The 15,030-nt window shown below is 37.8% G+C and overlaps 1 protein-coding gene across 1 annotated transcript; it reads right to left on the bottom strand.

Moving 5' to 3' along the window:
• Positions 1-302: 302 nt before the first annotated feature.
• si:ch211-225h24.2 lies at positions 303-14,771 on the bottom strand. The gene is made up of 4 exons (XM_041976081.1): positions 14,247-14,771; positions 7,660-7,716; positions 3,149-3,264; positions 303-2,331 (listed from the first exon to the last, which is right to left on the bottom strand). Exons 1-4 carry the CDS (start codon positions 14,331-14,333, stop codon positions 1,884-1,886), a joined length of 708 nt encoding a protein of 235 aa, XP_041832015.1. The 5' UTR covers positions 14,334-14,771; the 3' UTR covers positions 303-1,883.
• Positions 14,772-15,030: the final 259 nt, after the last annotated feature.

The raw sequence follows: 15,030 nt of genomic DNA, 5'->3' as shown, positions 1-15,030 counted from the left end.
CATGATTAACATTCCTTTGGGAATCAATGATTTTAAATGGAAAGTCTAAAATGTGCCTGGGATATTAAAGTCAACAATATGTGGATCATAGCAAGCATGTGTAGAATGAGATTTGGATTTAATAGCAAACTTATTTTAAGTTTATTAGGTTTAAGAAGCGGCCTTCAAGTTTTACATGCAGATGATGAAGAACTTGGGTGAACTTCTTTTGCTCTGGCAGCTATATCAATACATCTGTAGTTATGTACAGTAAATAAAGTGTATTTACCTCAAAATACAAGTTGGAAGAAGCAGAGCCAGACTGTGAGACTTCATCTTTATTCTTGAGGAAATGTGACCCAGCACTTTACTAAATAAACACAGGATACAGGTATCTGTGGCAGTGGACCTGAGCTGTATCTGAGTACATCTCAGGCTGTGATGAGGCTGACTCCAGCATCAAATGAATTAAGTAAACAAAAAGATGAGAAAAGAAAACTACATCATTGTAGAAATGAAATTGCTCTTCATTAACTCAGTTTAATCTAATATACAAATATGTACAAACAGCATGAAAGAAGTGATTATTATTGGAACACTTAGGCAAACACTGCTTGTTGCACACTGGTTTGTAAGTGGAAACCAGGACGTGCCCCAAGCTGGTTTAGCACAGATGAATGTTGGATACCTGCACCTGCAGCAAAGTCATGATGCTGCAACAGATTTTGTCAAGTTAAAATTTACAGGAAACACATGATGTCATTTTAAGGCACTTAATGTGTGCATGGAGGAGGTACTTTTCAACAATTTATAAATTTTCAAAAACTAATTGAAATGCCATGTTGACACTGTTTGGGATGGAGTGTAGAGACAAGAGGTTTGCACAAAAAGAACTTGTAAATGGGCATGTCATTAAGAAGAGTAATTCATTTATCATTAAAATATGCTGTGAGAAAGCACTGTATTAGGTTAGTGTTAAACATAAAAATGATAAATCTCTTGTGTAGTGCATCCTTTTCATGTGGCTCTCAAACACTTGGGTAATAATTATTAGCAAATTGAAAATGTAAGAGTGGATGATGAAATGAAGACTGTTAACATGCCAGACATTATGTATAACCCTGCTATGACCTAGCACAAACACACCCTCAACAATTCAAACACAATAGGAGAAATTCAGACAGCCTCTGTAATACCAGATGTGGCTTATTATAAACCCAAAAGTCTAATCAATGGCCATTTCATGTATTCAAATGCCACACACGAAATCACAGTTGAAAAGGTACAGCAGTTTAAGGCTTTCAGATTATCAGGTTTATGGTGTATATCAGTGATTCGACAGTGAAAACCCTGTTAAAAAATTACACAGTTGAAATGCAGTTTATTAAAGGCTAAAACAACATACTTCATGTTCAATAATTTACTTCACTTACCAGTAAATAAAATAAGCTATTGTGACGTCAGCCATTGTTCTGAGGACTGCTGTTTTCAAGCCTCGAGTTTTTTTCCTTTAGCTGCTGCCTCTTGGTCTGGAAATGACCACCTGCACAGTGATTAAGGAATGAATCTATCAAAAACCCACTGACTTGTAGAAAAATATTCAGACTTTATGGAGTCACAAGTAGATGTTCTCTAATTGGAGTCTATGGGACCTAGAGATGTTTTGAAGCAAACATCTAGTGGCCATCAGTGGTATTGCACTTTAAGGCACTTGGCATCAACTTCATTTCAGATTGTGGATGACTATGGCCACTTTTCTTTTTCTTTTTCTTTTTGTTTTTACAGTAAGTTGCATTAAAACAGATTTTATTTGGAACTATACTACAAAAACAGAAAGATATTTGGTTCAGATCCTCATCCTCTGATATTGGAGGGGTCTGGAAAGAAGGTGTGTCTATATGCTATTATTTAAAGCCTCCCCATGTGCCTTCTGACACAATCCCTCTGCTCATCCTGCTGATGCCTGCCAGCTTTACTTTGGCACGGGCCATCCACTTTACACCAGCTGTTGAATCACTGGAGTCTGTCAGGTTAGCGTAACGAGAGGAGTCTTCCTCCAGACCTTGGCCCCCCCACGTAGGCATTGAGACACTCATAGTGTTAGGGAAGGGCACCGCAAAGTCCCCATTCTGGCTGTTCTCCACAGGGGCTTCATCAGTCTCAGTCTCAGTTAAGTTCTCCAACTGTGGTGGCTCCCATCCCTCTATCTTCTCTAGTTTCTTAGTGGGGGAGATTTGCCTCATCGTCATAGTAACACTCTCCCAGAAACATAAGCCCTTGTCTGGCTTGTCCTTTTTCTCCTCTTTCTCCTTCACCTTCTCCTTCTCATCATCCTTGCTTTTCTTCTGAGGCCTTTGAAGAAACACAAAGAGGCAGAAGAAAGGTTAAAACTGGCTATTCATGTAAAACAGGCAGTAAGATAGAACTGAGACAAGTGGATCACTCATATTGTAACCATAAACAGGACTGACTGGGAGGTGAACTGGTGTTTATCAAACATTTCAACACTGGAGACTGGACCTTTCCCCATGCAGTAAGCCATTGTGGAATTCCCTTTGTCAGAGCAAGGAGATTAATAAAGCTTTTCCTCTTCATACATAGTCCACTTCCTCAGCAGGTCTGAGAGATAATAAGTTCTGGCAAATGGAGCTCAGGCTTACATATAAACAAATAAAAGTGTTTAGACCTGACTCATTTATTTCTAGCAAATGTAAATGTTTTTCCTTGACACACTTGACCAGTAAAGACTATGAAGTGGATCGCTATTGACCTGATGTAAGCCAGGAATTATCTACATTGTCACAACTGCTTGTGACAGTATGTTAAGCTGTATGTGGAAGAAATAAGTCCACCTCATAATTTAACAGATTTAGCAGCATAAACATTATTTTTTGTATTTAACATTATTTGTGTTTCACATTGTTGTGGAGGACTTTTGGCCCACACTCCTTTAAAATGCTCCAGTTTATTTAGATTTGTGGGCATCTGTTTATGCACAGCTGTCTTGAGGTCCTACCACAGCAATTCCATTGAGTTGAAATCAGAATGACATTAGGACTTTGACTGGGTAATTTTTCTTTAGATTTTCTCTTCATATGCTTGTTTGCATGCAATAAACTCTCTATAAGTCTCTGTACTTTTGTCATGACAATCTCTGTTGTCCTCTCACCCTTTACGATCAGTCAGCTTCACGCCGGTCAACAAAAAGTGCTCGTCATCTTTGGAGGAGAACATCTTCTTCTCCCTCCTCTCCTTCTTGGACATGATCTTCTTCACCTTGGCCTCCTGACAAAAAAGCAGCAGATAAGAGAGCATTTGAATTTCAAGTGTAGAATGATTTCCCTCATCTGTTAAAAGTTAACTTATCTATAACGCCTAGTTGTGGGTGATTTATGATTTATCAAGCGGAGAGATTTCACAGCTGTACAGGAATGTAGAGAAGCAACCAAGAGTTTAAAACTGACAACTGTTCATTTTATGAGCTCCGCTGGTTCTCAGCACAGTCCAGTGGGAGACCCTCCACTCCCTCTGAAACTCCCCCATCAGATCAAAATTCCTTCCTGCTTTCACAGCTTTCTACTAAGCATAGTTACGGCCCTCCTCAGTGATAATGGAGAAAAGTTTTGGCTTTGTTTCTCGCCTGGGAAAAATTCCCAATCTCAGCTATCAAGGTCACGACATTGACTCCTCACATCCGTATCTGCCTTTGCTTTACTCTCAGTATACACAGTTTTATCTGATTAATTTCTTCAACCCTAAGAACCCCTTATTAGGGCCTCTTTTGTTTCTATACTCTACCTATGTAGGAGGAGGTCAATTCAAAGCTCTGAATGCAGTAAACAATGTAAATCTGTACTCAGGACCAGCCTCCGCAGTTACAACAAGCAGTAGATGGCTATGAAAGCATGCAACTCTCATACCAAACAGGAACACCTTCAATCAGATCTGTTGGCTCAGGCTTCAGAATATTTCAGTTTAACAAACAGAAACTTTTCTTCCACAAGTAAACAGGTTATGCAACCTCGACTTTTATCTCATAAACGTGAAAACATATGATCCTGCTCAAGCTCATTTCACATCTGATAGATTTGTGAGTCTACTTACGATGAGAAAGGCACTTTGCTAATAAATGGTAAAAACAAACAGTCCCCTCTCACTCTTCATCGTGAACATGCCTGTGGGCAAACCTGCTGCCAGTTTCTTATAGTTTATTATCATGAACAAATATTTACAAAACTTAATCTCAGCTTTTTCAGCACCATGTCTCTGCTCTGCCTCTTCTTGCTCCACTCCTTGTTCTCTGAGCAGTTTTGCAGTACCATAGTTTGATCTCTGCAGAAAACAAGTTAAAGATGCCTAAACAGGTGGGAGTCCTTTTACTTGTTTGTGTGCATATAGCTCAGTTCCAGATATTTTTGTGTGGGCTTGAAACTGAACGAGACCAACCTATCCCTTGGTCTTGTTAAATCCAAAGCAGCTCAGTGACCAACAATGTCTCCCATCAAAAGATAAACCAAGCAGCTTAGTGGATGGCTATATGAGGGGGAGCTTTACCTTCAGCGCCACACCTCTTGCTGGACAAAAGTCTCCTATCCTTACCTTTTTAGACCAAGGAATTACTTAATGTTTAGAATTTCTCAGCAAACCATTGAAATGTTACAATCTCTAAGAAGATGTTTGACATTACTGGATGAAATAATTGACATATTACTGATGTCACAGTATATGTATACAGCAGAACACATCCCACATTTTAAAATAGTTACCACAGTGCAAATTTGACCCCCACCAAACCAGTGAATCAACACTTTAGCAGTACAGAAAACATTTGCCCAGAAAATACATGCTGACCACTGTTTTGCATGCACAGGAGAATGAAAATCCTTTCAGCTCATTCAAACTTCCAGGACTCTTTGAGAACTTTTTGACCTAAAATGAGCATTAATCAACAGTGGGTAGAAGACGTATAACCTTCTACAATGTTCAAGCAGCCTGCTGCTATTTTCAGCCTTGTTTTTCCTCCACAGTGATTGTTCCAGTTTAAAAAGCACAGCTCCTCGAAAGAATGCTGCATTTCCTTCCCTTCTGCAACCCTACCACCCCTTGTTCACAAACAGGACACATCGTGAAATATGTCCTGTGAACAAGGTTGCATACAGTAGCGATAAATAAAGCAAGGAGTCTGCCAGAGTTCAGAGACAATACATCGCTTGTGTGAGGTTTGCACTTAGTCTTTACACATGCAGAAGAGCTCAGACACACCTCCGAGTAAAGACGTGCTGTCAGCACAGATTATGAGATGATACACATCTCTCATGAACAGCGTGATGAGAGAAAGTCACCTGCACAGGCACAGGACACACTTCTTCATAAAACCATTATAAAAAAAATTATGAGCCAGTATATATAATGATCTAGCCGAGCTTGCAGGATGTGGCCCAAATAGTTTATTTTGATCTTAAAAACAGCATGTTGAAGTGTCAGCTCAATTTTCTCTACACCTGGATGTTACCTCAATAGTTATTGATGCTGTGCCCAAACTCCCTCAGTCAATTATTCCCACTGACATCTCAGTGAGTTAAATGTAGAGAAGAAAACAGCAGACAAAAGAACCATTTTGGACACAGCCCAGGTTGGTGGTATTTTTGGGATGTGCTGATATAGCTTTTGCTCTGTGTTGTGATTTTTCTGCTCTGTTAACATTAATCATAGCTATCCACGCTACCATCTGAGCCTCCTGCAGTTACAGTGAATGAACTATTAAACAGGTTATTTAACACAATTTACTTCAAAATAGTGATAAATGGATTTTAAAAATAAATAAAGCCATTTAAGATTATTTTGTACTAACAAAGAGTTACAAAATCTACAACAGAAACTAAAACTAAATTAAATAAGTGAGGTCAAATTTTTTTTGATTGTTTAAAAACCAGACTTATTGTTAGCACTGGATGGGTGTTAATCATTTAACTTGACTATAAGATATTACCATTTGGAATAAATACTATGGTCAAAGCTTTAAATGTTGGAAACAAATGAATAAGAAACAGAAGGCAGAGTCTCTCTCTCTCTCTCTCTCTCTCTCTCCCTCTCTCTCGCTCTGTCACAGTCTATAGTCACTCGAGTCTTTCATATAGACTAGACTGTGCTTCGGCGCTTTGTGGCTTTTTATTTTTAGATGTTCTATACTCTAGAGTAGTCCACGTTTCTCCATCTTAGTGTTAATCTTGTTTCTAGATTGTCATGTTCAGTTTTCTAACTTTGGTTTCTTTGTGCATCTGTAGGTTCTGTTAAACTTCTGTTTCTTGTAATTGTTACCAACCAAATGTTTTATCATGGCTTTCTGATCTGTACCAGCTCTGTCTCGGTTTTACCTTTTATGTGGATTTATGTTTTGGAAACTTTTTCATTTCCTGTCTGTGCAAAGCCTTCTGTTTTTTTAAGCTTAGCTAAAGACTTCTTGTTCTTTATCTGCCTGCTTCTGGTGGCCTGCATATAGGTTCTCAGCAAGTGTCAACTTTCCAGTAAAGAAAGAATTGTTGCCTGTTTTTCACACCTGTACCTGTACTCACCACACAGACCTGTTTGGATTCAGTTTATAAACTCTTTGGGGTTTTTTTGTCTTCTGCCAAATGTATATTAACTTGACTTCTAGTTCTACTCTAGGCAGCGAGGAACTTTCTAGTAATTTTAACCAGGATTTGTCTATGATCCTTTTGAATTACTTTCCAACTTCAATCCATGACTTCAGCTTGCTCCTAGTTATTGGCTTTTATGTTATCCATGCTTTTGTAGTTGGTATACACCTGGATTCTCGACCATTGTTTTGTTACTGGATTCTAACAAGCACCTATGTGAGAATTTGAGATTGATATTTGAGCAAGTTACAAACACATATAATCTTCCTTATTTATTTAAAATCCTTAAAGATGTTCCAAGTCAACTAAATGCTCATGTGCAGAAAAAGTTGAAAGCTTTTATTCAACTTAATGATCTTTGCACAATAATTATTATCATATATTTTTTTGTCCTTATATGTTTTAACTCTCTTGTTTTTATTTGCTTTTTGGCTGTTCATTATAACCTTTGCTCTGAAATTTACTTTGTTCTTTGCCTGAAAAATCGGGTTGCTTGCATCTTTCAGCACTGAATTTGTTAGTTTCTCTTGGACCATCAGAAGTTGCAGGAAAATTTAAGCAGTGGTCAAGATCAAAGAGTGTAAACTGTAAGCAAAAAAAAAAAGACTATCACTGACAAAAGTCCCCTGAGGGACGAGAATGACCTCATTTCATGGGTCCTACGTCTGTCCCAGGACAAGGGTATGAGTACAAATAAGCAGCTAAACAAGACAGTTTTGCAGTGATAAGGTCGAGGATAAAGCAGTGGATGATTACTGGCCTGGTCACAGATAAACACAGCAGCTCCAACAGTTGTCATTCAGCTTTACACAGACTACACAGTTAAAAAACAGTGTGTGTGTGTGGGGGGGGGGTTGAACTATTAACATCCGTTACTTTGGCCACGTGTGTCTGTGTGAGAAGATAAGAGCATGATAGGTTGGTGCATATCTTCAAAAAGCTACTGTAAGAGGTAAAACTCTTCAGACCAAGTGTATGTTTAAAAGCAGATAGCTTGTTTGTGTCTGTGTTGCATCCAAATAGCTGTGAAGTTGCTGTTTACCTTGGACACTGCAGTGGCTGCTTCCTCGTCCTCTTCCTCTCCTTCTATGTCTTTGTCCTGAGACAGACATACAGGCAGACACACAAACACTGTTGGTTAGTTAATACAAACAGCAAACCCTTTACACAAAAGCTCATACAATTCACTCTTTACGGAAGAAATAGTGTGTGTGCGTGGAGTGTGTGCATGTCTTCCTGTGTAAGAGCAGGCAGCCGTTTAACAGCTGTAGTATAAACACATTGTGTTTGGAGGGCGAGATGGAGGGATAGATGGATGGTGGACTACGGAAATCACTGAGCTCTGATGGCAGATTTAAATATAAGAGAAAGAAAACAAACCCTTGACCTTATGCCTTAATGATGTGCCACACAATGTGGATTTGGCGCAGTTATTTTGGTTCCATTGTGTTTCACTCTCCAGGCACCTTCTTTTTCCTGTTTAAATAAATACATTTTATATTTTTGTTTTAGTGCTTATTTCATTTCAAGCACTTTTTAAAAGCTTCTGTGCATCTAATAAATATTCAAAGCTGCAACTTTACACTTTGGACGTGAATACATAAACTTATGTACTTCCAGGAAGGATGAATCCCAGCACGCACTAAAAGAGTGCATAAGAAAATAGATTAACATGGAATTATAATTTTCTCAATGTAAAATTGCCAAAAAAAAAATGTGTTTCATTATCTATGTTAAACAGTGTCAATAACTCAGAGAATTTGAAAAGTTTACAGAATCCATGAGCCAATGACAAAAAGTAATTCTAAATGGATGTGATCTTCACCATTTCAGGCATCACTGCATCAAAAAAATACAATAGATAAAATGAAGTAATATTAAAAGTAAAGAAAAGCATCACTGTACATTCTGTAGAAGCAAAATACTGTAACAATGTGACAGTGAGACTAAGAATTAGCATTCTGAACATCTGATGTGTTCTCTTTGTAGTATCTTTAAATGTGTGTATCTGTGTAAATGGCCGTTTTTGTTATAATAATATTTTACAACATTCCTTAATGTTTTGTAAATGAAAATACAAATTGTATAGATTTTTTTAGAATTATTAAAGTTACCATTATTGTCAGCATTCATACCTGCTTTATGCTTCTTTTCTTTATTTTATTTATTTATTTATTTTGTTCTACTGACGTCTGGATGGGCCATATGGACATACATAAAGACACATTTCGACTTACATTGAGTAATGTCAGACATGCCGTTTAAAGATGAATTAATTTGCCATAAAAGACTTACACACATGAAATCACAGAGGAGGCAGTCAGAAATTAGATGTGCAGACAAGCCTGAGACTCCTGAAGTAGAGCCAGAATTCCAACAAAGTGATCAAAGCGCTAAGTACATTTCATATCTAACAATCCCATGGGAAACAGGAGACATGGTGGTTGGACAAGTCTGAGCAAAGTCAACTGGGTTTCTGCCACCTAAGCTGATCAAAGACATGCTCACAAACTGATTGCTGACTACTGTTAACAACTTTAGCAATAAGTGCAGCTAAGAGATGTTGGAGGCAAGATTTTTTTTTTTAAAAAAAAGGGTCCCAACAAGAGGTCCTATTTTACCCCTCATGGGGCTTATCTTCACAGTCTCTCTGTCTCTTTCCCTTTTCTGTGTGTTTAAGTTTATCATTTCCAGTGCAGTGTTTTGAAACACTACTCACCAGGTGATAAAGATGCAATGTGGATTTAAGTAACAAAGAACCAGTATTTGTTCATCGCCCTCAAATATAATACCTCAAATTCTCCACAGTCAGAAACTCAGGTGTTTCATGGGTACACTACACCACAATGTTGACCTGTTCAATATTTTTGGGAATACACTCACCTGCATGCTTGCTAAAACATAACAACATCTATGTGACCCATATCCGTACACTGCTGATTGCTGTAGCAGAGTATGTAGCATAAAATAATACTCCTTTCTTAAAAATAAAGCCATTAAATTCAAATTCTACTGCAAAATTTTAGGTATGTCAATGTCTGTATTTAACTAAACCATGATCTTTTCCTGTTTAATTGTGGCTAAACACAATTAAACTGACTCAAAACAAGTCAACATTAAACACATTAAGGTAACAATGATTACTGGTTTCTCACTGGAACTGAAAAAAAATGTCTCTTGAGCATAAGTTCTGTGTTGAAGCCATGCACCCACCACACTCTCTTGTATTGTTGACAGAGAGCTTGTTAGGTGCTCCAGTCAGCTAAACAAGATGACAAAGTCCAATTAAAAAGTCATGAAACCAACTTGAGCTGCTGCAAAGGAATGGTTTTAACTGGCTGCAAACTGACTGGTTTAACCTCACTCTTAAAAGAACATTAGGCAACAATTTCTGGATTCTGTTTACAGACTAAACAATCAAACTTAAGGCCTCTTCCTCTTCCTCAGCTAAACTAGCAAGAGTGTGCTGGTACAGCAGCAGAGTTCAGGCAAGGTGGTGAAATTGAAAGTAAAAGACAGGCTGCAGCATTCACACAACACATAGGTAAATGTGAAAAAAATATTCATTTAATTAAGGTTAAGTTCTTAAACTCACATAAGCACGTCCACACTTCCACATAACCTTACTGGTACATAACTGCAGCTTACATGAAAACCTTTGTTGTGTGTGGCTCAGGCAGACACAGTTACTGCTCAGAAGAGTGAACATTTTCCAAGGTCTGAACTTATATTACCTCTGTTAGACACAGCTTATTTTCAGATTGGCAGTAAATAGCAACACGGGGAAAGAAACAATCCTAAATGTACAAACACATGCGTTTTAGCTTCCTGTGTACTGTTCTTGTTTCATCTGCTTAAATGGAATCACCATCACCCCTACATACTAAATATTAAGCCTATTCATTTTACTTATTATAATTTAGAAAACATCTAACATGTTTGATGTGATGGACTGTCCAGGGTATACGCTTCCGCCCCAACAATGCACTGAATTAAGTGGGTGTAGAAAACAGGTGACTGTATGGATACTTCAGACAATAAAAATTATGGGTTACTTGTGGATGAAAAATTTGTTCCATGACTTGTTTCTTGCAAAGGCCACTAGAAAAATTATTTGCCCACTTACCTGGACTTAATTACAGTTCAAGAGATACAGATGCTAGCCCAGTTTGCCTGCTTCATTAGAAGTAAAGCAACGGACTTCAAAATGGAGACTGTTTAAAATGTGCATGCCAAATTTGGGATATGAATTAAAGGTGAGATATGTACCACTTCCTATTTGCAGCTAGCAGCACAATCTTGTTGTGGCATGATGTTTGCTTTTTCTCCAAATATCCCACATATATTCATTTGAACTTGTGAGATCAAACATATGTTTCACTTTCAATCATTTAACACCTCCCTCCCCTTAAGCAGAAGATAAAGTCTTAAATCTTCCTTATCCAGTTTATGACTTGATGATTTAGATGAAAGGCTGTTTTAAGTTTCCTCAGCCCTGATGTAAACTCTTGGTGGCAGTGTTCTTTAGTGTTCCGGTGTGTTACCGCTCGAAGCTAAAGACAAACAGTCTTCAGCTTTGAACAAATTTCTGAACTTCAGTAGTGTGTGTGGTGAGAGGGCATGCAGGCACAGGGTGTGCTGTTGCCTCAGAGCAGAGTGGAAGGAGGAAGAGATAATACAGTGCTCAGGTCCTATGTTTTCTTTCTGCCTTTCACCTTTTCTCTCAGACAAAATTGCAGTGACAGAAACAGGGTTAGGTTTGATTCCTGAAAAAGTACAAGACTAGGCTTTCAGGTTTCCATGAACCAAACCCTTCACCTCTAATTGCATCTCTGTGGCAGTCACGTATCAGGCTGGGGTTGTTCTGTGCAGTTTCCATCAATGGTTTTCTGAAAGTTACCCAAACCTCCATTTATTACTCAAGAAAAAAAACTTTTAAAAACAGCACAAAGTGCAGCACAGAGTTGAACCACCAGCTCTCTGACAGTTAATAATGACAAAGGTAAAGATTATATGTATATAAACTGTTTACATACTTAAAAAATATTGTTTTGCCCACCTTTTGTTCATCTGCCATGGTTTTTATCCTTACACTCTATACTTAATTTAAATGTATGTGATCTTAATTTATTGTAACCATAATAGTTTTCTTAAATATAATCAAAACTAATGCTACAAAAGCACATTAGTAAAAAAAATTAAATAAAGACAGCAAAGCTGAAAAGAGTGAATCACTAGTTCTAGTTAACCATCTATGTACATTTGTTGCCTTAATTTCATGATAAGAAAAAAACTGAATGAATTTGGGATCTGAAATACTTGGTTAACAAAGCATGAAATATAAATTTTTCAAACTGCATTCTAAAAATTTCCAATTGATATTTATCACTCCAGACAAGGGGCATTCCCCATCTTTCATTCCATGACTAAGGAATGTAAACAGTTAGTGAATTGTAGTTAAGCCTGCTGTAGGCTAAAATGTGAGCTCTGCTTTGGTTTTTCTAATTTTTTTTTCACATTTTGACTGAAAGATGCTATTAAAAGTGTGCCAAATGACACTGTACCCGTTCATGCTTCCAATGGACTTATAAAATCCTGAGAAAGCCTGAGACCATATAAAAAATGTGTATCTGCGTTCAAACTGCATCGGTTTCAACTTGGGTTTTACAGTAGGACATCAGTAGTCTCCATTAGTTGAGTATCGCATGTGATGCTGCACCTCCGACTGCTGACACAAATCAGACCAAATAATGATATCCAACATCAAACTAATATTTCATCTAATAATATCAATATTATAATCCATGTTTTAAAACTAGTTCCTTTCATGTTGCTTAAAGTTTTATCAAGTTGTTTTTCTATTTCACTCTTGCATGTTTTATTTAAAGAGGCCTGCAGATATTACTACAGTGTGTTCAGGATATTAAATGCTACATATTATTCATCAGTTGTCAAATTGTCTGCAAGGGGTAAATAAGACATCAGACAAAACATTTGAATAAGTGGAAGGAAAACCACTACGTTTCCAGACTTTATCGTAACCTTGATCCTGCTGGCTTGCTCCTGTATTGCTGCTGGGATGGCTCTCCCTCCACCGTGTTTATGACATTTTACAAGCCAACCTCCTGACCTCTGGATGTACTTTACTGCCATGGTGACTTGAGGAGACCTCCCTGATGACTTTCCCAGGAAATCTAAGAGAAAGTTACTGCTCTGTCTGTCTGATCTGAGTTCAGCTTTTATCAATCAAGTGTTTCTGACAGCCACTGGATGCAGACACTCAAACTGACCTCAAAGCAGGTCCTCAAATGTTAAGGCGACATTTGTTGGTTCCCAGGATGGAAGTTAAGGAGGACCTAATAAAATCAAGTCAAAGGTCACAAACCTCCACATCATCACAAGAACAGATGAATAATGTTGAGAAAGTTAAATATCATTCACTTTATCAAAGAGAAGCACTTTTCAAAAAGGCTTTTATTAAACCTCGACTCACAGCAAAGCTTAAAGAAGCTTCCATCATGTACAGTAGGCAGATTAGAGACATTAAAAACTGCACAATATTTTGACTCCATCCAGACTCAAACCTCCATGAAGAAAAATAGATAAACCTATTAGTTTTAGGTTTATCTATCCATTGATTGGGAAACTAGAACTGACCTATGACCTCTCTTCACTAAAATATTTGTATTTAACTAAAATGAAGCACCTAAGACTCACCATTTAAATGTTTCTAATATGCAGGTAACCTGGGGGGAGGGTCATCTAATCCAAGTACTACAGATTAAAAATCATTAAAAGATTCTATGTTTAAAAGTGACACCATATTTTCTCTTAAGAGCTAGGACTGCTATTCCTGTCCTTATATGTGCGTGACAGCTTCTGTGTCAGCCCCCATGCCTCTTCAACACCATGACAGAGTCCAGCTGCAGGCAAATGCTGATACAGACCTCACACGCACTGCTGCTGCTGCTCACCTGGGACATGTGGGCATGACATAAGCACAACAAAGAGACATTTATGAACTGTTCCCTTTGCCTGTGTTATCTGTCAGATACCCTGAGATTTACATGAATGAAAAACTGACACTGTATTAAATGTACCTCAGTTATAAGTGGTTTATACACCTTTATATTCTGGCCACTTTTCTTTTGTGAATAGCCCTGTTATATTTCATTAAAAACCACAACAATCATTTTCTTTGCCATTCTCACTTGTCCAGTGAAATGGGTTAAAATTTGGTTTGTTTCTTCCTGAGGAAAGACTGTCTCCTCTTTAACTTTTTTTGGGATCCTCTCCTCAGCTGACCTGACATACCTTTAAGCACTTTATCACCTCCTTCTGTCTGTAAGGGGTCTGTATATTCACTTAATTATATAAAAAAAAAACAATATATAATACAGATTTGTGAATGAGAGTCGGTTTCAAGCTCATTTAACTATTCAGTCAAACCTTTGGTGGAGTTTTCATTTAGTTTCTACAGAAGCTTTTTTCAATGAGAATAAAAAAATGAAGCAAAACATTGTAGAAATCTGCAGTATTTTGAGAAAAAAAACAGCCTAACTGAGAACTGTGTCAATCACTAACATTGTTAACAGTGCATACCGCTGTTTCCTCTGTTTGTTTCATTACCTTGTAGGAGTGATGATAGTGCCAGGACATGTCGTCCTCCTCTGACGCATAATCCACCAGCACTTTACTCTTAGTTTTCTTGAACATATCTCCACTTCTCGTCGATAAAAGCCGTCTCTAACTTTGGATGTGGAGGACCCAAAAATAATAATTAAAAAAATGTCCCGCTTTGTTTCAAGCCGTTTACTCGTAGTTTTTTTTTTTTTTTTTTTTTAAAGAGAGAGATAGATCGAAGTGAAGCACGCCTTCAACTCCTTTTTTGTTGTTGTTGTTGTTGTTTTTCTTCTTCCAGCTGGAAATCCAGAAGGCGTTCTTTTATCTCAAAACAACTCATTCATAGAGGTGCAAACAGCGAGTGTAGTTTCACAAGAGTTTGGCGAGCATTCAGTGCGCTTTTACGCAGGCTGGACCACCTGGACCTCAAACAGTCGCTCCTCCCATATCCCCCAGTTTGTTGAAGCTGCCACAGCAGGAGGAGGAAGAGGAGGGGGGTGTCGTCTAATCTCTGGCCAATGTAAGCACTGACCTATGCATTTATGCAAAGTTATGTCACTTTTGTGAAGACCAGACTGGAAAACCTCTTCACGTGTGCACTGAAGATCTCTGTCACAAGAAAGACTTCCAGGAAGTCCAAATGTAATAATCGTTTCATAAACTTTGAATTACATTATATTACATTAACTAAAAGTAAGTTTATGCTAATGTATTTAAAAAATAGCAAGAATTTACCATCGGGATAATAAATGCATTTTAAACATAACATTTACTGATTGAAATAGACTCG

This window comes from Melanotaenia boesemani, chromosome 22 (genome assembly GCF_017639745.1).
Source record: "Melanotaenia boesemani isolate fMelBoe1 chromosome 22, fMelBoe1.pri, whole genome shotgun sequence".
Lineage (NCBI taxonomy): Eukaryota > Metazoa > Chordata > Actinopteri > Atheriniformes > Melanotaeniidae > Melanotaenia > Melanotaenia boesemani.
This window is presented reverse-complemented; position numbering and strand designations above follow the sequence as displayed.

What these genes read in the sequence shown, in the direction of transcription:
- si:ch211-225h24.2 (XM_041976081.1), bottom strand. Translation starts at nt 14,333, where the DNA reads ATGTTCAAGAAAACTAAGAGTAAAGTGCTGGTGGATTATGCGTCAGAG. An exon ending in ACTATCATCACTCCTACAAG is followed by an intron (nt 7,717 to 14,246) that starts GTAATGAAACAA and finishes TGTCTGTCTCAG; the next exon opens with GACAAAGACATAGAAGGAGA. An exon ending in AAGCTGACTGATCGTAAAGG is followed by an intron (nt 2,332 to 3,148) that starts GTGAGAGGACAA and finishes GTTTCTTCAAAG; the next exon opens with GCCTCAGAAGAAAAGCAAGG.